This window comes from Monodelphis domestica, chromosome 2 (assembly GCF_027887165.1).
Source record: "Monodelphis domestica isolate mMonDom1 chromosome 2, mMonDom1.pri, whole genome shotgun sequence".
Taxonomy (NCBI): Eukaryota; Metazoa; Chordata; class Mammalia; order Didelphimorphia; family Didelphidae; genus Monodelphis; species Monodelphis domestica.
The window spans coordinates 479,007,430-479,031,070 of NC_077228.1; the positions used below are offsets into that span (position 1 = coordinate 479,007,430).

The window sequence follows — 23,641 nt, forward strand, 5'->3', positions numbered from 1 at the left end:
TAGACAGGAAAAGAAGAGGATCAAGAACAGAGCCTTGGAGGAGTCTTACAATTAGGAGGAAGGAGGAGGAAGTTTCAGTGATAGACATAAACTAGTTAAGGAAGTTAGAAGAGAAATATGATACTTCAGTGTCATAGAAGCCAAGGGAGGATAGAAAATATGAAGAAGGAGTGGAGGGTCAATAGTGTCAAATGCTGCAGGGAGGTCAGAGAGGACCAGATTTGAAAAAAGGTCATTGTATCTGGCAATTAGGTCACTGATGACCTCTAATAGAGTGGTTTCTGTCCATTGTTTTTTTTTTTTTTTTGGTAAGACAGAGAAAGAAACTGAAGAGTTCATGGGAGGTGAGGCAGTAGAGGCAACAGACTATTTATTCTAGAGGTTTGACAGTAAAGAGGAGAACAGAGATAGGGTAATAGAATTAAGAAAAAGGCTTTTGTTTCTTCCTTCCTTTCTACCTCCTTCCCCTTTCCCCCTTTCCTCCCTTCCTTCCTTCCTTCCTTCCTTCCTTCCTTCCTTCCTTCCTTCCTTCCTTCCTTCCTTCCTTCCTTCCTTCCTTCCTTCCTTCCTTCCTTCCTTCCTTCCTTCCTTCCTTCCTTCCTTCCTTCCTTCCTTTCTTTCTTTCTTTCTTTCTTTCTTTCTTTCTTTCTTTCTTTCTTTCTTTCTTTCTTTCTTTCTTTCTTTCTTTCTTTCTTTCTTTCTTTCTTTCTTTCTTTCTTTCTTTCTTTCTTTCTTTCTTTCTTTCTGTCTTTCTTTCTTTCTTCTGTCTTTCTTTCTTTCTTTCTTTCTTTCTTTTCTTTCTTTCTTTCTTTCTTCTTTCTTTCTTCTTCTTTCTTTCTTTCTTTCTTTTCTTTCTTTCTTTCTTTCTTTCTTTCTCTTCTTTCTTTCTTTCTTTCTTTCTTTCTTTCTTCCCTCCTTCCTTATGCTTTGTGAAGAGGAAACTAACAAAAAATATTTGTAGAATTGTATGATCTGGAAGAGACTTGAGAAGCTATGTAGGGAGCCAGCTTTATTAAGTGCCTGCTGGATTCCAAGCACTGAGCCAAGAGTTTTATGAATATTATCTCATTTGATCCACGCAGCAATCTTATGAAGTAGGTGCTATTATTATCTTCATTTTACAGTGGAGGAAACTGAGGCAAACAGAGGTTGAGTGACTTGCCCAGAGTCACACAGCTAGTAAGTGCCTGAGGCTGGATTTTAACTCAGGTCTTCCTGACTCCGGGTCCAGCAGTGCCTATCCATTGTGTCACCTAACTGACCCTATAGATGAGGAGACTGAAGCTCAAGGCCACAGTTAGGAATTAAAAGAGGCAGAATTTGAATCTAGGCTTTCTGACACCAAACTCAGCCCTTTCTTCATTATACCTCAGTTTCTCATTCAGTTCAGTTCAGTTTGGTTGAATTGAACAAACATTTATTAAGTGCCTCTGTTAAGCAGAGGATTGTGCCAGAGATAGTCTCTACCCTCTTTATAGAGTTTATAATCTAACAGAAGGAAAAGGAGTATAAAATAAACAAAAAAAATGCTAAGTGAGAGTGTGATAAGGGCAAGGGAGAGATCCAGGCAAAGCATTCTAGGAAAATTCTAGGGTCACAAGATCATAGATGGGAGCCATCACAGTCATTTAATCTTTTCTGAGGAGCAACTACTTGGCACAGTGGATGGAGTATCAGGCCTGGAGTTGGGAGGGTCTGGGTTCAAATTTGGCCTCAGATACTTCTTAGTTGTGTGACCCTGAATAAGTTACTTAACCTCAATTGCCTAGCCCTCTCTTCTATTTTAGAACTGAAGAAGGTAAGGGTTTAGAGAAAAAAAAATTCTTTTCTGGGCTTTAGTACTTGGAGTTGGACCCAGGAATATTTAAGGTCCTTTTAAAAAAACTTTATTTAATTGATTAATTAAGAAAATTTTTCCATGGTTACATGATCCATGTTCTCCCCCCCCCCCCATAGCCGACATGCAATTCCACTGGGTTTTACATGTGTCATTGATCAAGACCTATTTCCATATTATTGATAATTGCACCAGGGTGATCATTTAGAATCTACATCCCCAATGATATCCCCATCGACCCATGTGATCAAGCAGTTGTTTTTCTTCGGTGTTTCTACTCCCACAGTTCTTTCTCTGAATGTGGATAGCATCCTTAAAGGTTCTTTTTGACTCTATATCTATAATCCTACAATCTGAGAAGATCTAAGAGGACTTCCTAGAGGCCAGGACACTTGAGTTTGGCTCTTTAAAAAGAGGAGGATTTAAGGGGGCAGAGATGTGGAAAGAGTACATTCCAAATTTGGGGGGTGACTTTCACCAGGGCACGGAGGCAGGAGAACGCAAGATGAAATTAGCGACAGCTGGCACAAGCCTCATTTTTGTGGAATGTAGAATTTGTGGAGGGGGATAGTAGGAAATAAGGAAATGAGGCTGAAGTTGAAGCCAGGTTTTGAAGAGCCTTAAATGTCAGGCTTAGGAGTTTGGGAGCCATGAAATGAAGAAAAAAGAAGCCTGAATTTTGTGTACCCCTTTCATTTTACAGATGAGGAAACTGAGGCCTGGTGTAGGTTCCAGTCATATAATTGACTCTGGGTCTCAGGGTCCAGTACTCTCTCTAATGCCACATACTGGATACATGCTCTCCTCATAGGGGCTAGTTTTGCTGGAGAGAAATGAGTGTCCTTCCCTCAGAGCTTGGAGGCAGTGGGACATACAGTTGGTGGTTTGCCCTTCTCTGAAAGAGAACTCAGGGAAGGCTCATCTCCCACTGGGAGTATTCTGTGGGGTAACTTGTACTTTGGAAACATCACCAGAGCTACAGAACAGGAGCTGCTCTATCCATCGGTCTTGGCAGTGGGGACATTGCTGTGTGGAAGTTTTGTCTGTGGCTGTTTGGCTCAGGCCCTTCGAATATGATGCTTCTCTAGCCAAGACTGAGGTTTGATTCACAAATGAAAGAGTTCACTCCGACCCACAGACATCCTTGACTCGGCGGCTAGTTACGATGAGCCTTGTGTTCGCAAGTACAACTGACCAGGGTAGAGAATGGATGGCTCAGTGGATAGAAAGCCAGTGGGAGACAGGGGGTCCTAGGTTTAAATCTGATTTCTGGACAAGTCACTTAACCCCCATTGCCTAGTTCTTATCACTCTTCTGCTTTGGAATTGATACTCAGTATTGATTCTGAGATGGAAGATAAGTGAAAGATAGAAAGAAAGAAAGAAAGAAGAAAGGAGGAAAGAAAGATAGAAAGAAAGAAAGAAGAAAGGAGGAAAGATAGAAAGAAAGAAAGAAAGAAGAAAGGAGGAAAGAAAGAAGGAAGGAAGGAAAGAAAGAAAGAAAGAAAGAAAGAAAGAAAGAAAGAAAGAAAGAAAGAAAGAAAGAAAGAAAGAAAGAAAGAAAGAAAAGAAAGAAAAGAAAGAAAGAAAGCTAAGTTTGTTGGTAGGAAAAAGAAAAATCTCAGTCTGATTTATTGGGAGGTGAGTCAGGTAAGAGAGCTATGCCCTTCTGAGTATACTTGGTATAGATCAGGGATGCTGGGAGTCTTTCCTCTTTTCACACCCTTAGAGAAGGGAAAATAGGAATGGGACATAGATTGAAAACTTTGATGTGAAGAGATCTAAGAAGGCATGGTGTCTACTGGCAGAGGTGGCACAGAACCAGCCAAAAGATGTGTTCTGGGGTGTAGGACTCATCTGGTGGTGGTGGCGACAGCAAAATAGAGGGAAACACAAAATAGGTTTTTCATTTGTTTATGGGACATCCACAGTTTTGCTACAATTTACCTTTTCAGGCTTGTTCCATATTTTTTCCCTTTCATGCAACTATTGAACTACTTGATATTCTCTGAATTTGATCTCAGTTCCCACTTTCATGCATCTTTTCCTTCCTCTCCACCTTTCAGAATCCATATTTTCTTTCAAGTCTTCATTTTCTCCATGATTTTTGATTTCTGAAAATGAAAGTGTTCTTTCCTCCTTAATTTTCTCAGATCACTTTGACTTAATCTCTCTTCTTCACTGCCCTCCCCCACCCCAATTACAACCCATCTAGTTGTGAGAATAGAGTGATTTTGGTTTCTGGGGAGAAATAGGGCAAAGGTTACCATCTCTACCCAAATGCCTATAGTTTCCAAAACTAGACCAAGGACACTAAGGGGATTGAAAGGAATCTCTTAACATAAGTTCTATCCAGTTCCTTTGTAGTTTTGCTAAGTAGAGTACCCAAGATCATTTAAAGGAAAAATAAATTATTGATCCAGTGGCATAATTGAACTTTGAAAGCAGATGGGACCATAACTCAATTATGAATATTGATTAAGAGTCCACTGATAGGAGAAAAGGACAGACTTAAAAAGTCAAATGATTTCTTTCACGAGGTATCTGGGTGTATCTGGCAGGGGTCTTGCTTTACAAAAGAGCTGTCTGTAGCCCCTGGGGCTGTAAGCTAAAGAGCTGTCACACTCACTTATGGCTAAGAAGCTGATGACCAACCCACCGCAGTAATGATCAGAGGCTTAACAGAAACAGATAAATAGAAATTCTCTGCAGAGAGAAGTTCAGCAGAGACATGTAATAAAGAACAGTTCTACAGGGTGGGTCATGAGTTGTCCTGGCTATATGTATTCTCTGGCCATAGATGTTTCCTACAAGTATGATTGGTATCATGTTCTTCTTGACCAGCCCTGGCACTCCATTCACTACACCACACTCTGAGGTAGCAGGCAGAATAGAAAACTCTAGTAGCCTGATAATGCTGCCCCCTTCCACACATGCACACTGGTCCTACATGTAAAAGCAGCTAGGTAGGCTGGAGTCAGGAAGACCTGAGATCAAATATAACTTCAGATGCTCATTAGCTTTGTGATCCTTGGCAAGCCATCTAACCTCTGACTGCCTCCATTTCCTCAATTATAAAATGGGGATAACAATAACTACTTCACAGAGTTGTTATGAGGATCAAATGAGAAAATATCTATAAATCTATCTATATAATACCTATAAAAAGTACTATGCTAATAAATAATAATAATAACAAATACTTATTCCCTTCCTTTTCCTCTTCTATGTCAATCCATTTATATTTCTTAACTGTGGTCATTCTTCCTCCTGTTGATATATATATTTGTCTGTCAAGGAGTAGGTCCTAAGTTTAAGGGGAAATTTTCTACTGCTGTTTTTATTTTTGTCTTATCAAATTTCTAACTAATGCCACCTTTCTGCTGAGTCATAAAAGTCAATAAATTAGTGGAAACTTGAGAACTATGTTTTCTAGTGGATGAGGAACCTTGAACTTGAGGTAGTTTGTCTGGAAGAGTCATGTGGGAATAGGGGTACCCCGGGTGCTTTGCACTCCATGATAATCATAATTGAAATTTATAGAATACTTTAGTATACAAGGCTTTTCAATGTACATTTTTCTTCTGAGTTTCCCACCAATCTGGTGAAGTAGGTACTACAAGGATGTCTGTTGTTGTTTAGTTGTTTCAGTCATGTCTGACTCTTCATGACCTCACTTGGGGTTCTCTTGGCAAACATACTGGAGTGGTCTGCCATTTCTTGCTCCGACTCATTTTACAAATGGGGAAACTGAGGTCCCCAGAATTAAGTGACTTGCCCAGGGCTGAGGCCAGAAGATGATCTTTTTAATTTCAGGTCCTGTACTCAACTCACTGTAGCTACTGACCCCAGGGATGACTATTCTCATTTTATAGATGAGGAAACTGAGGTGGAGAGAAATTCAGTGACTTGCTCATGGTCACACAGCTAGTAAGTGTCAGAGACAGGATTTCATCGGACCCTAAATCTAGCACTTGATTTTCTATTCCGCGTGACAGCTATATCTAACCACAGCTCTGTGTCCCCAGGACCTCACACAGTTCTCTATACCCAGAGGATGCATAACAAATGGTGCGGTAATTGTTGCTTTGGATTGGGTGAAAATAGATGTGTCCAATCCCCTGTTCCTTGGGTACTCTCCTCTGGTCTAACTTCACTCTCCTCGATTCCTAAACTCAACCCTATAATTAACCAGTTCGGTCCTGCCCTGTCCCCTGCTCTCCAGTCCCTTTCTCCTCTGTCCTGTTGTTTCTCATTCTTGGCCAAGCCACAAGGCTGGATGACTCCCACCATCCCCTTTCTCTGTACCTATTCACATACTGCTGAATGGGAATAGAGGAAATCATGCAGCCAAACAGACTGGGTCTACTACAAAAATCTCACCACAGCAACATAATCCTTCTCCTCCTCCCTAATTGATTCCCTGTCCCATTCCCACAGAGGCTATTTAAGACCTTCTCTTCTCCAGCTTCCCACACTTCCCCTCTCTACCCCTCCTCCCCACTTCAGGTGAGAATCTCAGTTCAAATTCCCTTGGTGGGGGGCAACTGGCCAATTAGAGCCCATTTCTCAGGAGCTTGCTATTTACTCTGTCTGCTATTATAATCTGTTTTTTTTTTTTTTAAACACATCTTCTACCTTGGAATCAAGACTATGCATTGATTACAAAGCAGAAAAGCGGTAAGGGCTAGGTGATGAGGATTAAGTGACTTACCCAGGGTCACACAGCGAGGAAGTGTCTGAGGTCACATTTGAACCCAGGACCCCCATCTCTAGGCTTGAGTCTCTATCCACCTGCCAACCACATTGACCTTTATTAAGCTTGTATGTATCTAGGATGCATCTCAGAGGGTCCTGCTCTTCACTCCAGAGCATATGCAGGTATACTAGCATTATTTACTGTATGTTTGCTGTGTATTGGGAAAGAGCTTTTTGGATGTGAATAGATAACTTTGACTACATTAAATTAAAAAGGGTTTTTAGAAACAAAACAAAAGCAACCATGATTAGAAAGGAAACAACAAGCCAGGGGGAAATTTTATAGCAATTGTCTCTGACAAAGACTTCATTTCTCAAATATATAAGAAGAAGAATAGAGTCAAATTTATAAGAATACAAAGCATTCCCCAGTAAGCAAGTGGTCAAAACCAGCAACTCTCTGATGAAGAAATTAAAATGACCTACTGTCATATTTTAAAAGTGCTCCAAATCACTACTGATTAGAGAAATGCAAATCAAACAGTTCTGAGGTACCATTTCGCACCTATCAGACTAGCTAATAAGACAAAAAAGGGAAATAAATGTTGGAAGGCACGTGGAAAAATCGGGACACTAATACAGTGTTGGTGGAGCTGTGAACTGATTTGGTTATTGTCAGCAAGGCAAGGATCCAGGATGACTCCAAAGGACCAGATGAAAAAGGCTAACCCCCTCGACCCCAGAAAGAACTGACAAAGTCTGAATGCAGATTGAAGCGCACTATTTTTCATTTGATTTCCTCAATGAATTTCTCTCTAGTGTAATAGATACGTATCACGTTTCACAACACAACAAACATGGAAAATGTGTTGTATGATAACACATGTACAATTACCTGCTGTGTCGGGGAGGGGAGAGGGATGAGAGAGAAGGAGAGAACATGGATGACAAAATGTCAGAAAGCAATTATTAAAAATTGTATTGGTTGACTCTGGGCAAGTCACTTGACCCCATTGCCTAGCCCTTACCGCTCTTCTGCCTTGGAACTACTACACAGTATTGACTCCAAGACGGAAGGTGAGGGTTTAAAAAATTGTATTGGCATGCAATATGGAGAAAATAAAAAATTAAGAAAAAGAAGACTGTTTTGGCTGGCTGTTCAGCTAACAGGCGATTATGGAAGTCACTTCGAAATGCCTAGAATCCCCAAAGACCCTTCCTCCGTCCGCCAGCTTTTCTTTCCTCTTGTATGCTCTCCTTTCCTCTCCCCTGTCTCCAGGGTTCGCCCTGACCCCGACTTTCTCCCTGACCCGTGTCTCTGTGGTCTGCTCCTGGCTCCTGCCCAGCCCCTCTAGCACCGAGGGAAGGGTGATTAAGGTCCTTGGGCTTGGGGAAAGGTCTGCATTCTCAGTCCCCTGAGCCTCACCCCCAGGGGGAAGCTGATTGAAAGCAGATGCCCCTGCAGCCCAGACTTTGTTAGGGAGGGACTGAACCAGCTCCCACCAGCACTAACCAGCTCCCGTCACCACCGGCACGTCCTGGGGGCCGCAGACTCTCTGTCAGCAAAGCCGCATCCGTTCTGCAGCAGGGGGGGAGGTCGCAGTGGCTACCCTCACCTCCAACCCAGCAATTTAACCACCACGGTGAGAATCCTCCAGCAAACCATCTCCTTGGAGCCCTTCGGTCCCCCATCCCCTCCATCTCGAACTCTCCCGGGACTATGGGAGCAGAAGAGAGAGGCACCATGGGAAGGGGATCCAGAGGAAGCAAGAGAAGCCTAGACAGGGCAAGGGAATAGACTGAGGCGCAGAGAGGACCAGACAGTGACTAAAGGACCCAGATTTGGAAGGATGCTGGCTTAAAGATAGGGGAAGACTGGAACTGGGAAAGAGGAGATTGCAAAGAGATGATCTCCATCTGTCCACACCTCATTTATCACTTGTCTGCCTGCTATTTCCTTATTTGACTTCAACAACATTTATGAAGTTCCTAATGGCTGCTCCAAGGAATAGCTGCTGTTACACAAGGGAAGAGGGTAAAGGAAAGATTTCCCTAGGGGAGAGCAATCTGGGCTTGGGAAGATCAGGAAAGATTCCATGGATGAAGGAAGAAGGTTCTGAAAAGGAGAGATGAGGAAGGAATGGATTCTGGCCAAGGGAATGGTCTGAGTCTCAGCCAACATGCAGGGAACCAGGAAGGAGGCACTGATAGGGGGTGAGAGAGTGGACCTGATTCTGGAGGAGTCCACACTTAAGGGATTGCAAAGGCACCCCGATAAAATTCAAGAGATTCAGTAGTGAGATGGTTGGGAGGCAGATCTGCAGGGAGAAGCCTGTCTGACTAATGGAACAAAAGAAGGAGTTTATATTGGTTTCATGGGAGAACTGGGTACATGATGGAAAACAGGAGGAGGCATGTGACTTTCAGGAGACTTTGGCGGAAGACCCAAGCAATTTCAGTGATTTATTTGGGGGAAGGATTTGAGGTTGACATATAACCTCAAGGATGGGTAGTTTTTTTGGGGGGGGGTTGAGGTTGATGTGACTGGCAAGGGTGAGTAGGTGACTGGGGGGAAGGGCCTGAGGTGGACAAAGTTATCTGTTGGTGACAAAAATCTGGAACAGTAATGCCATCTTTATCCATTTATTGGTGGTCCTCAGAAGAGTCTTCTCTGGCCAGGATCTTCCTGACATCCAAAGTTCAGAGGAGTCTTGTGCTCTTTCTGGTTGGAGATCTTCCTAGTGCCTAGGAGTCTCCCAGAGACCTGTGCCCCCACCTCAGCAGCATGTCCAGTTTGGGGGAAGCTTGTAGTCTAGTTTGGTTGGGATACATTCTGACTGAAGGGAAATCCAGTGAAATAAAAATGGCGAAAAGTAGAGCCGAGTAAAGAAGACCAAGCAAAGAAATTTCTAGCCCATCTTAGAGGCAATAGGGAGCCTGTGAAAGTTGTTGTTCTCGTTTTCAGCAAGGAAATGACTTCACAGATTTGTGCCTTAAGAAAATAATTTTTTCAGCTATGTTTAGGATTGATTGACGGAAAGAAACTAGGGGCAAGAAGAATTAGGAGGATTTTATAGTAGATTAGGAAAGAGACCTAAATCGGGGTGCTGGCAAGATGAATAGAGAAAAGGGGGTGGTTGTGACATGTCAGTGATTCACTTCCCCTGCCCCCCCATACTACTTACTAAGAATTACAACAACCTGAAGTGGAATGGGCAGCTTTGGGAAAGAGAGTGACCTCCCACTACTGGAGCCTTCAAGCAGAGGTTGAGATACCACTTGTAGTAGCCCACAGAGCTTGTAATGGGGATTCTTGTTTAGGTACAGCTTGGACTAGATGACCTTAGTAGTTGGTTCTAGCTCTAAGGACTTGTCCTTCATCCAGATTAATTCCTGTCTACAGAATTTAAGACCCCTGGCTACGTGAGGCCATTTATAGTCGTTTACATATAGAGGCCAGAGACTCAATGAAGCAATTAGTTGATGAACATTTGTAATCTGTGTTAGACAAAAGACAAAAATGGAAAGACTCCTGTCCTCCATTACACATAAAAAAATAAGTCTAGAATAAATCTCTATAAGATCAATATAAGATAATTTTGTGACAGTGGAGATTGGGAATCAGGAAAGATTTCTTTAATAAATATATATAGAATCAATACAAGGTAATTCTGTGGGAGCAGGAAGTGGGAATCAGGAAAGATTTCTCTAATAAATATGTACAGGATCAATACAAGGTAATTGTCAGGGAGTAGGGAAGGGGAATCAGGAAAGACTCTAATAAATATATATAAAATCAATACAAGGTAATTCTGTGGGAGTAGGGAAGGGGAATCAGGGAAGACTTCTCTAATAAATTTATACAGAACCAATGCAAGATATTTGGGTATGTGTGTGTGAAGATAAGAATCAAGAAAAGTTTCAGGAGCAGCTAGGTGGCTTCTTCCTGCAAAACTGCTTCTGGCTGTGTGACCCTGGGCAAGTCAGTTAACGCCATTCGTCTAGCCCTTACTGCTCTTCTGCCTTGGAACCAATACTTAGTATTGATTCTAAGATGGAAGGTGAGGGTTTAAAAAAAGAAAGGGGCTTGAGATGAACCTTGGAGAAAACTAGAGATTCTTTTTTGGAGCTTTTGCCACCCAACCCTGACCAATACCTCTGGGCTGGTATAGCCTGGGGAATGGGGAGCATCTCTCTGGGGACAGATAAGGAAGGTCTTATTGTCTCCTGCCCAGATGGGGCAAAAGATGCTCTTGAGTCTGTTATAAGGCAGAAATGTTAAATTGTCCCTCATGGAACCAGAATAAAATAGGTTAGGAAATATTTTACAAAATAAATAAAAATACAGTAAAATACAGATCATGTTAATATGTGGTTTTCTAAGTCAACGTGCTGCCTACAGGGATTTTTAAGTACTAGTGGCCCCCATTTCTATTTGAGTTTGGCACCCCTACTCCAAGGGACCTTAGATGTTAACTTGTTCAACTTCATTTGACAAAGAAGAGAAGAGGTCCAGAGACATGGTCAAATGGCTAGGTAGTTAGCTGAGTCAGAATCCAGAATGCTTGGCTTTTCCTTCTGAACAGTCTTGGAAGTTTGGTCCTTTGGAACCTCCCCATTGGTAACAAACAACAACAAAACCCATCACTCCTTTATCTATAAGGAAGAAAACAATCCATCTCCCTCCTATTTGTCCATTCAATCATCTAACAAGGATTATTAAGTGCTCACTCTGTGGGAAACAATTCAATGAGTAGAGCACAGTATAACACATAACACAGAGAGTTCTGAACTTGGAGGCTTTGAGCCATGGGTTCAGGTTGTAGCTCTGACCATGAATAGCCGCATGACTATAGACAAGCCATTTCATCTTATCTCAGATAACTCTCTAAAGGCAGATGGTGATCTGATGTGTTGACAACAGGCACACAAAGGTGCAAAGGGACAGAGCCCCTTCTTGTCATCAACAATGGGGGAAATCAGTTCAGAAAAATGGGAGCACTAATAAATTGCCCACTGAACTGTGAACTGAACCCGCCATTTTGGAGAACAATCTGGAATTATGCCCAGAAAGTTATAAAACTGTGTATATCCTTAGACCCAGCAAGACTACTGTTTGGTCTGTTTCCCAAAAGTGATCAGGGAAAAAGAAAAAAGAATCTATATGTTCCAAAATATTTATAGCAGCTCTCTTTGTGGTGGCAAAGAACAGGAAATGGAAGGGATGTCCATCAATTGGGGAATGCCTGACCTAGTTGTAGCATTTGATTGTAATGGAATACGACTGTGTTATAAGAATTGATGAGCAAGAGGGCAACTAGGTGACTCAGTGGATTGAGATCCAGGCCTAGAGATGGGAGGTCTTGGGTTCAAATCTGGCACCAGACACTTCCCAGCTGTGTGACCCTGGGCAAGTCACTTAACCCCCATTGCCTAGCCCTTACTGCTCTCCTGCCTTAGAACCAATACTTAGTACCGATTTTAAGATGGAAGGTGAGGGTTTAAAAAAGAAAGGGTCTTGAGCTGAACCTTGGAGAAAACTAGAGATTCTTTTCTGGAGCTTTTGCTGATTCTAAGACAGCAGGTAAGGGTTAAAAAAAAGGAAATAATGAACAGCAACAATGCAATGATCTGAGACAATTCTGAAGGACTTGTGATGGGGGATGCTATCCATCTCTAGAGAAAGAACTGTTGTAGTCGGATGTAGATCAAAGTAATCTTTCACATCAGTGTATTTATGGTTTTATTTTGGGGTTTTGGTTTTTTCTGAGTGTGCTCTTACAACAATAACCAGTATGGAAGTGTGTTTTGTAAGATAATACATGTATAATCCAGATGAAATTGCTTACCATGTCTGAGAGGGGGAGGGAGAGTAGAGAAGAAGATAGTCTGGATCTTATGATTTTGGAAAATATATGTCAAAAACTATTCTTTTATGAAATTGGGAAAATAAAATATCTTTGAATTAAAAAAATAAATGGTATGTAGGTTAATTTCTTTTTAAAATTTTAAAAATTTATTTCCTCCCAATTACATGTAATGACAATTTTTAACACAGTTTTTGAAATTATGAGATCCAAATTGCCTCCCTTTCTTTCCCTCCCCCTCCCTGAAGTGGCAAGCAATTTGGGTTATATATATGATCACACAAAACACATTTCCATATTGGGCATGCTATGAGAGAATACTCCTATAAAACCAAAAAACACACCCACAAAATAAAGTGGAAAGTAGGAGCAGGTTAATTAAAAACAAACAAACACGGAAAGACCAATATGAAATTATGAAAAGCAAAACAAATAGGACCAAGGGAACATTATATAAAGCTACAGAATTAATGTTTGAAAAATAACTCCAGAAAAAGAACTGATAAATAGAAACATGAAAGACATAGTTTATACATATGTTTTGGGAGTTGTGGTAAAAAATCTAATTGCCTTCCTTGGTGAATCATTAGAAAGTGACTGAGTGGGGCAACTAGATAGCATGAGGCCTGAAGTCTTAGGAAGACCTGGGTTCAAATCTGTGCTTAGATACTTCCTAGCTGTGGGCAAGTCACTTAGCCCCCACTTGTCTAGCCACCATTGTTCTTCATTCTTAGAATTCATTTTAAGCTAGAAAGAAGGAGGTAGGTAAATGGCTCAGTGGACTGAGAGTCAGGCTTAGAGATAGGAGGTCCTGAGTTCAAATCTAGATTCAGATACTTCCTAGCTGTGTGACCCTGGGTAAGTGATTTAGCCCCTCTTTTCCTAGCCTTTACCATTCTTCTGCCTTGGAAGCAATATACAGTATTGATTTAAACTTTAAATTAAATTAAAATTTTTTTGAAAAATTGTTTATTTTTAAGTATTTTTCCATGGTTACATGATTTATGTTCTCTTCTTCTCTTCTTCCCTTCCCCCTCCCAGAGCTGACAAGCAATTGCACTGGGTTATACATATATTATCACTCAATATCTATTTCTACATTATTCATTTTTGTAATAGAGTAAGCTTTTAAAACCCAAACCGCAAGGCTTATATACATATAAACCAGTGGTAAGTCATATGGTTTTTTTCTGTGTTTCTACCTCCATAGTTCTTTCTCATAATTCCCTTGGGATTGCCCTGGATCATTGCATTGCTTTTAGTAGCAAAGTCAATCACATTTGATTGTCCTACAATGTTTCAGTTACTGTGTACAATGTTCTCCTGGTTCTGTTCATTTCATTCTGCATCAGTTCATGGAGATCTTTCCAGTTCTTAATAGAAATTAAGCAGGTCATCACAGTATTGATTTTAAGATGAAAGGTAAGAGGTTTCTTTTTTTTTTTTAAGACAGATGAGTTTTTTTTTTAAGTGAGGATTTTTAAAAAAGAGCATTAATAAGACATGAAGAAAAAAGGAAAGTACTTTGAGCATAGAATTGTAAAGAATGGATTAGAGAGGGGGAGATACCTGAAGCACTTCGAAAGCCTAAGAACAGTTAAGAGAAGAGATGATAGATTTTCATATAACAGTGACTTTTGGAAAAAAACAAACAAACAAACAAACAACTGAAAAGCTTAGTCTCTTTCCTTTCCCCTTTATCTAGCTCTGCTTCCTATCCTATCTTGCTATCTACCTCTGTGACTGATCTTCAGCCTTCCTCCCAGCTCCCCATATTATAACTGTTCCCCTTTGAAGAAGACCCATCTGGTTGTCTTGTGTTGGCCCTGGACCAATTTCTTAAGCCTGTCCTCCCCCCCTGGATGCCCAACTGATCCCTTGTCTGTTCCCTGGTTCCTTGGAGACATTCTTATTGCTGCCCTCTGTAAATTGAGTATTCATGAGAGTCTGTTCTGTGGTCAGCAATGTGCTGGAGAGGAGTGGGGGAAGGAGAAGATTGGGGAAAGGCGATTGGCTAAGAGAGGGGCAGGGAAAAGTGGAGGGAACACATGCAGGACTAGCAGTGTACAACTTGGTTCCTGCCTAGAAAGAATCACTAATGTCCTGGAATACACGGTGTATGCCTGAGACATGAAACCTGAAGGAAAAAAAAAAGGCAAATATAAAATGGTAAAGTCCTCCTCCTAGAAGAGCCTGAGCCCCTACAGTGAATTTATTTTCTGAAATAGATCATTGTAAATGCTTGATAAAGGCTTCTTCATATGTTGATTGATGGTATAACCAACTCAGGAGTTCCTGAGCCAGGATTTTACTTGTTATTACTGTCTGACACTGGAAAGGATGGCCTCCCAAGGTAGTGAGCTCCCACCTCTTCAGGTCTTTACCCAGTGGATGAGTAAGCCTTTAGAGACACAGAAGGGATTCCTGTTCAGGTACTGACAGGATTAGATGATTGCTGAAGCCCCTTCCTATTCTGAAATTCCTGGGGTTCTGAAGAGATCAGTGCCATGCAGGTTCCCTCTATTATTAACTCAATTCCATCAGCACTCATCTATCTATCTATCTATCCATCTATCTATCTATCTATCTATCTATCTATCTATCCATCTATCTATCTATCTATCTATCTATCTATCTATCTATCTATCTATCTATCTATCCATCCATCCATCCATCCATTCATCCATCCATGCATCTATCTATCTATCTATCTATCTATCTATCTATCTATCTATCTATCTATCTATCTATCCATCCATCTATCTATCTATCTATCTATCTATCTATCTATCTATCTATCTATCTATCTATCTATCTATCTGCCTGTCTCTCTGTCCATTTGTCCCCCTGTCTGTCTGTCTATCTATCTATCCATTCATTCATTTGTTTATTAAAACCCCATACCTTCTGGGGCAGCTGAGTGTCTCAAGAGTTAGAGAGCCAGATCTAGAGATTGGAGATCTTCTGCCTGGGAACTAATACTTGTATCAATTCTAAGACAGAAGGTTTTCTGTATCAAGTATCGGTTTCCAGGCAGAAGATCAGCAAAGGTTAGGCAATGGGAGTTAAATGGCTTGCCCAGAGTCACACCTAGGGAATGTCTGAGATTGTATTGGTACCCAGGACCTCTCTTCTGGAGGCCTGGCTTTCTATCCCCTGAGCCCCCCAACTGCTCCTCACTAGCAGAACAGAGTGACACCATTTGACAGTAAATGCCACATTCCATGTCTCAGTCCTTCATATTTCTACTCAGAAGAGGGAAATGGGGTTCATCATCAATTTTCCTAGCAAGCGTCCATTTGTTAATCTCTGTGAAACTCTCAAAGATTCTCTGAAGTCAAGTTGTCTGTCCTTGCCTCCCTTTGGACAGAGGTGTACCCAGGTCAGGGCTCCCTGGGTCTCCCTTTGATTGGAGCCTCTGAGGAGCTGGAGAAGCATGGGTAGCTGAGCAGCCTGGAATATCAGGTGTCTGTCTCTGGCAGCTGGTTCTCATTATAACTATGGACTACAGTCTTTAAAAAACAAAACAAAACAAAACAAACAACCACCTTTTCATGGCCCTAGGAAAATAGTAGTGGCCACAGCTGGTGACTTCTGGGGGCCCCTTGTTCCCGCTGCCTGCCTGGTCCTCACTCCCGCCCCCTTGTCTGTGTTTCACAAACCATTTGACGTAGAGAGGGCAGTGTGCAGAGCTGGCAGGAAGCCCTGAGAGTCCTGTGGTCTGCTGCATTGCTCACAGTTTCCTGGTTTGAGCTCTTCTGTCTGGGGGCCCTCCTGAGGTCCGTGGACTGGCCAGAGCCCCTTTCTCCACAGTCTACCCTCCTTTCTGTCCTCCCATGAGAAACAAACTCAAGGAACCCCAGCAGCAACTCTGACTGGGGCTTGGAGCTCTGGGGGGCCAGAGGAGCTGAGATGTGTTAGTTACCCAACCCAACTTGTCCTTTAGCCTTCCAAGGTAGACAAAAAGAAGCAGGAACCAGGCTCTCCTCCATTCACATCTAAATCATACAATTTAGAACTGGAAGGGGCTTTTTTTCTCATTTTATAGATGTAGAACAGAGATCCAATGCCTTGGCCCAAGGTCACATAAGCAAAACAAAGCTAGGATTTGAACTCAGGACTTTGAACGCCAAATCTGGGGTGATTTCCACTGTACCATTCAAGACAGTTTCTCCAGATGAGGTCTTGTGTGAGGGGAGGCAGGGAGCGAGATAGTAAGTTAGAAGAAGGACTGGTCTCTGTGCTGTAGAGAAGGAGCTCTCTTATCCCCTAAAAGAGGCCTGATCCTGAGGGCTACTGTTTTTTTACAAGATTCTTTATGACCATTCTCTCCATTTATTTCCCTTTCATTTAAATCAGGAATTCTTAATGCTTTTGGTGTCACAGATTCCTTTGGTAGTCTAGAGAAGCCTATTCTCAGAGTAACATTTTTAAATGCCTAAAATAAAATATATAGGAAACAAAGCTATGAGAATCAGAAAAAAAATAGTTCATGGGCCTTAGGTTAGGAGTCCCTAATTTAAATGATTGGTTTTTTTTAATTGGAGTTTTAGTCCTTGTACCAATGCTTATTAACTATGCAACCTTGGGCAAGTCACTTCACATGTGTAGTTTCCTGTACTCTACTCTTGCTTTTACTCTTATTGCATTCCTCCTTTTTAGCACTTCTTGGTCTTGTCATTTTCTATTAAAAAAAAAAACTCTCCTTCCATCTGTACATTTTTTTTGCTTTGTTTTCTTTTTCTTCTCTTGAGTCCAATGAGATATGAATTATCTATATTGTCTTGTGACAGCGGACCATGTAGGCAGTTTTAAAAAAACAAACTGTAGTATAGTTTTTGATCACAGAAATGTTGCTGATAGGGTTCTTATCACCACTGGTTCTCTTGTGATGGAAACTGACGTTGATTATCTGGTATTTTTTGGAAGGACTGATAAAGTTTCTTTTATATCATAAAGGAAAAAAGGAGAAGGGTGGTGAAGAAAGGAGGAAAGAAAAGAAAGAAGGAACAAAAGAAGGAAAGAAAGATAGAAGGTAGGAGAAAGAAAGAAAGAAAGGAAGGAGGAAGAGAGGAAGAAAGAAAAGAACAAAAAGTAAGAAAGACTGAAAGGAAGGAAGGAAGAAAGAAAAAGGAAGGAAGAAAAGAAGAAAGGAAAGAAAGAGTGAAAGAAAGGAAGAAAGAAAAAAGAAAGGAAGAAAGGAAGAGGGAAGGAAGAAAGAAAGAGAGAAGGAAAGAAAGAAAAAGGAAAGAAAGGAAGAAAGAAAGAAAGAAGAAAGAAAGAAAGAAAGGGAGGGAGGGAGGAAAGAAAGAAGGAAGAAACAGAAAGAAAGAAGCAAAGAAGGAAAAGAGGGAGAGAGGAAGGATTAGAAGGAAGGAGGAAGGAAATGAGGAAGAAAGGGAGGAAGGAAGAATGAATCCTGGGTGTGGAGTCAGGTGGAAACTAGATTCAAACCTATGGCTTGGAGATCTGGAATGCATCTCAGAAATCATTTACCCTAGTGTCCTCATTTTACAGCTGTGGAAACAAAGATTCAGGGAGGTTAGGTGCTTTCCCTAAATTCACACTGCTAGTACATTTCAGAAGTAGAGTGTGGACCCATTCCCTCTAAATCCAGAGAGTAAGAATGTTTCCCAAGGAATATGAATCCAAGTTCTCCAACTCTTTTCATTGTGTTGCTGGGCCTCCTCAACTTCTTAACTGTCAGTTAATCTCAATTTTCTCACCTATAAAATGAATATTTCTATTTCCAAATTTTAGGGAAGAAGGTTGTGGGAAAAGTAATGGGAGAAGAGAAAAACAGGAACAAGATAAGTAGAAAATCATGTGTAACTAGGAGGGATTGGATGAGTAAAATTGGTCAGAGGTTGAATATGGCAAAATTTGGGCTATAAAAGGGCTATAACACCCTTTGACCCAGGAATTCCACTACTGGGTCTGTATCTCAAAGAGATTAACCAAAAAAGGAAAAGGACCTACATGTACAAAAATATTTATAGCTGCTCTTTTTGTGGTGGTAACGAATTGAGGGGGAAAAGACTAAAAGTCCAAGACATTGTAGAGAGTTGGAAAAAATTGTGTATGTATCAAATGTACAATATGTGTATTTATAGCACAGCTGAGTGGTTGTCTGCCATATATATTGCAAGTATAGGCTGATATCCCTGCTGGAGAACTAAGTGAAGGGCTTTGAAGAATGTTTTTCCCAGATTGTTTGTGAAAATCAAGAATTTCTAGAGGAAAGAAGAGTGAGGCTTCAATGAGAAGAATTGGTTTTGAGGTAGAGGATGGGAAACCTGATCCTTGTTGGAAGGCAAGAGAGAAGTGAGAAGGGAAATATAGAGAATGGAGGGAAGGGAGAGATCTTTTTTTTTTTTTAATTGGAGCTTAAAAACATATTTGAGGCTCTTCTCAAAGAAGAGAGAGCCAGATTCCCTAAGAAGGCAGAAGATTCTTTCAAAGAATGATTTGGTCAAACTACAGAAGCTATGGGGAGAGAGGGAGAGAGAGAGAGAGAGAGAGAGAGAGAGAGAGAGAGAGAGAGTGAGAGAGAGAGAGAGTGAGAGAGAGAGAGAGAGAGAGAGAGAGAGTGAGAGAGAGAGAGAGAGAGAGAGAGAGAGAGAGAGAGAGAGAGAGAGAGAGAGAGATCGAGCAGTAAGTGTTGAACAAAGAGGAGAAGTTGGAGATGCCCAGATCATGGATGCTGAGACATCTATTTGTCTAGCTGATAGCAAGAGAAGAGTACTGTTTTCTGTAGTCATGTAGCCAAGATCTAACAAGAAATACTCAAGAGATTTATCAAAATGAAAAACAACTGCTCACTTTTGGGACTTTGCATGGACACAGATGACATTGCTGGAAGAAATCTAAGAAGTATTTTCAATGATTATGAAGTCTTGGGCAAGAAATTGAAGACCAGAGTAGTACAAGTTGTGTTTTCCTTATTTGTCCATTAAAAGCAATGAATGAAGAAGAGAAAAATTAATATAGGAAGTGAATAGCTGGATAATAAGGCGTTTGAGAATGGGGTTTGGATTTCTGGATCACATAGAAAGGAAATAAACATTTATTAGGCACCTACTATACACCAGGCACAGTACCAACTAAAGGCTTCATAAATTATTATCTCATTTGATCCTCACAACAACCCTAGGAGGTGGGTGCTATTATCTTCATTTTATTGTTGAGGAAACTGAGGCAGAAGTGACACAGCTAATACATGTCTGAGACAGAATTTGAACTCAGCTCTGTCTTCCTGACTCTAGGACCATAGAATGCTATCTACTATGCCACCTAGCTGCCCTTAGGAAGTACTCTATCCAAAACTTGAAATGTAGGGATGACAGCTTTGCAGAGATGGAGTGCACCTAACAAAGCCTGGCAAGAAGGCATTTGCTGGGCATCTTGCAAATCTAATCGAAAGGACTTTCAGACAAAAAGAGATAGCAGAGGATGAAGACTGTCAATATCTTACCCTCAAGTAAGATACCAAATTAGTAGCAACAAAACAGAGAATAATATTTAAGACAATCACAGTTTCATTAAGACAAAATTTTAGAAAGGAGACACAGGAAAACCCATCGGCTCATAAAGTCTATATACAAATGCCCAAAGTTGCACAATGAATGAAGGAACCTAGAAGTTCGAGATAATTTGACTTGACAGACATCACTTGGTGGGATGAAACTCATTCTTAGATGGAACATATTTCTGTATGAGATTCTGTTATTTAAAAGAAACAGAAGAGGTATAAAGAAAAGGGTGGTGGTGGTGATTGTGAGTATTTTAGCATTTTATAATTGGAAGATAATTTTATGTGAGAAAAGTCCAGGAACCAGAAAGAGGGAGGAAGTGTGATGGAAAGGGTTTGGGTGAAAGTCTATGGAGGGAGAAATGAAAGTGATTTTTGTCATTGGACAGAACTATGAACCACCTGTCCAGAAATCTAGCCTTAACCCTAACTCTATCAAGCTTCAAAGTGTAGGAAGACTTTTGGGACACCCTGTAGATGACAAGTTTGGGCAACAGATGATAATCGTAGAAAAGATGTGATATACTAAATGATGTTGTTCAGTTGTTTCTGATTCTCTGTGACCTTGTTTTGGAGTTTCCTTGGCAAAAATATCAGAGCGGTTTTCCATTTCTATTTCATTTTTACAGGTGAGGAAACTGAGGCAAACAGAGTTAAGTAACTTGCCCAAGATCATACAGCTAGTGTTTGAAGCAGGACTTAAACTCATGAAGATGAGTCTTCCTGATTTCAAGACCAGCACTCTTATCTACTCTGCTACCTAGCTAGCTGCCCTATACTAAATAGCAAAAGACTTCAATTATCCATTCCCCAATGGGAGATATCTCTTTGCCAAAAAGAGAACAAATAATATCTTTTCTCTTCTTCTTCCTCTTCTTCTTCTCTTCTACCTTTTCCTCTTCCTCTTGCCTAGAATCACACAGCTAGGCAGTATCTGAGGTCAGATTGAAACCCAGATCCTTCCAACTCCAGACCCAGAACACTATCCACTGTGTTTACCTGAAATGATAACTTCTTAACTTGCTTTAGTGATGCTTTCATCCTGGAAGATTGAAGAATTAAAAGGGAAAATCTCTTCTGATTTAATTCTTGCTAATAGGAAGGGATGTAGTTGCTGGGCTAAGAACAATGGGAAGCCAGTTGGGTAGCTACTCTTTTGTCCTAGAGGCTGTGATAAAAAAGGAAAAGAAATCTGGACATAATCTGACATGTAGAGCACATGCTTTGGACTTAGTCTCTTAACCCCTACTTGAACTGGCAGGCTGGGTTCCCAAAGCTCTCTACTGTGTCCCCTCGAATCTCTAGGGGTTGGAATCCTGAGGGGTTGGAGAATTGTCTTTCTAATGCTATAGTTCACAAGCTCCAACCAGTGTGTTTCCTCCTGCTTCTCACGATGATAGGTTAACGCCAATTAGTCAGCTTGACAATTAGCTTTAAGAAATGAGTGGTTATTATAGTGTTATGGTTGACCTAATATAGCTCGCAAAAGCCTATGATGAACTTTCCAACCAGCATATACAGAGTCCCAGAGACTTAATGGCCCTAATAATAATAGCTTGCAATTTATGTGATATACCTTAAGGTTTGCAAAGCATTCATGTTGTTGTCCTTGTTGTTGCTATTGTTGTCATCATTGTTGTCGTCAACTTTTTGTGATCCCTTTTGGAGTTTTCTTGGCAAAGATACAGGAATGGTTTGTTATTTCCTCTTCAGCTCATTTTACAAATGAGGAAACTAAAGCAAACGAGTCTTCCTGATTCCAGTTCCACCTCTCTATCCACTGCACCACTTTGCTGCCACTAAAATGTTCTAGGGAAAAGTCAGCTCAATAAAGACAAATGATGCTCAAGAATGAAATTCTTAAGACACAAGAAAGCAATTCTATTGAGGGGGAAAGACTGTATTTGTTAGAAGAGATTGGCATGAAGACACAAGAAACTCATCAACCAACTTAGATTTTAAAAAGAAGCATGCAGAAAATGGAAGAAAGGCCAAGTTAAAGAGGAAAATTCTCAGGAGCCCTCATACTCAGAATGAGCTAAGGCCAGTAGGAAAAGCAGTCAGCAAGAAAGTTAAGGTCAAAACCCATGTTGGGAGAAAAGGGAAGAAGAAAAGGTGATAAGAAGGGCAAAACAATAACGACAAGGAAGGAGATAGCAAGAGTCCTTAGTTGCCCTTGGTGTATTTGAGTCTCTATCATGGGCCAGATAAAATACATTCCTTGAGTCCTGAAAGAATTGGCAGATGTTAACTACTGTGCTCTTGTCCAGGATATTTGAATGTCCACCAAGAAACTTAATTTTCAAAAAAGAGATGAAAATAGAATCCACAAACTCTAGGCCAGGGAGCTTGAATGATTCCTGGGAAAATCTTAGAACATGTCATTGGAGAGATGGTTCTTGAAACATCTTGAAAAGGAAGCAATGATATTCAAGAGTCAGCATGGTTTCATCAAGAACAGATTCTAATTTTACTTCCTTTTTGACAAACTCATGTAGATGAGAGGAATGTTCTAGATAGTGTTACCTAGAATTTAGAAACGTTTTTTATTTTTTAAACCCTAACTTCCTGTCTTAGAATTAATACTAAGTATTGATTCCAAGGCAGAAGAGTGGTACAGATTAGCAACTGGGGTTAAGTGACTTGCTCAGGGTCATATAGCTAGGATATATATGAGGTCAGATTTGAACCCAGGCCCCCCTCAACTCCCCTCCCTGTCTCCAGGCTTGACTCTCTATCCATTGAGCTACCTAGTTCCTCCTTTAGCAAACCTTTGGATGAAGTTTCTTATTATTCTTATGAAGAAGATGGTAAAAATTGGACAAAATGAAAATTTAATTAAATAGATTCAGAACTGGTTGGAAGGCCAACCTTAAAGAGTAATTACCAATGGTTCAATGTCATTATGGTAGGAGGGCCCCAGTGGAATAGCCAGGGGTGTGCTTGATATCTGGCTCTTTGAAAAAAAAAAAGCATTCATACAACACTCTTTTAAGTTTAGTTTGCATTATTAACATTTTCTCTGTCACTTTATTAAATTTAGACAATCAATAAACACCGAGTCAAATTCCAATGTATTACTTTGCTGATTGATCTCTGGGGGATAAAAGCTCACACTGAACATATAACAATTGGCTCTCATAAGCTGATTTGAACTGATTCTGAGCATCCCTGGACATTGTCCAGGGGTCTGTGTATGAGACTGTGCTGTCTAACATTTTTATCAATGACTTGGATTAAAGAATAAATATTATGCTCCTCAAACTTGCAGGTGACTCTACTGAGCGGAGAGCTAACTGGATAACAGAGCCAGGATCCAAAAGGATTTTGACAAGATTGAGTACTGGGCTGAATCTAAGAGAACAAATTCAGTAAAGACAAACACAAGATCTGCACTTGAGTAGAAGTCAACCTCACCACTACAAGATGTGGGAGGTGTGGTTGGGTGGCAGTTGTTCTGCAAAATATCTGGGAGATTTTACTGATTAGAGATTTAAATCAACATGAGTCAATTGAATAATATGGCCCATGAAAAAGATGCTAATGTATGGGTGCAGCTAGGTGGCTCAGTGGATTGAAAGCCAAGCCTAGAGATGGGAGGTTCTGGATTCAAAAGTGGCTTTCCTAGCTGTGTGACTCTGGACAAGTCGCTCAACTACTACCTAGCCCTTACCACTCTTCTGCTTTGGAACTGATACATAGTGCTGAT

The 23,641-nt window shown here is 40.8% G+C and overlaps 1 protein-coding gene across 1 annotated transcript in view; it reads right to left on the reverse strand.

Annotated features, from left to right (window-relative positions):
* Nucleotides 1–16,131, reverse strand: part of LOC100033076 (epidermal growth factor receptor kinase substrate 8-like protein 3) — a 67,929-nt gene extending 51,798 nt beyond the window's left edge. Inside the window, 3 exon segments of the mRNA XM_007485223.2 lie at nucleotides 8,038–8,113; nucleotides 8,151–8,252; nucleotides 15,950–16,131. Of these exon segments, the coding sequence (XP_007485285.2) occupies nucleotides 8,038–8,113; nucleotides 8,151–8,252; nucleotides 15,950–16,131 (360 nt within the window).
* Between the last annotated feature and the right edge of the window lie 7,510 nt (nucleotides 16,132–23,641).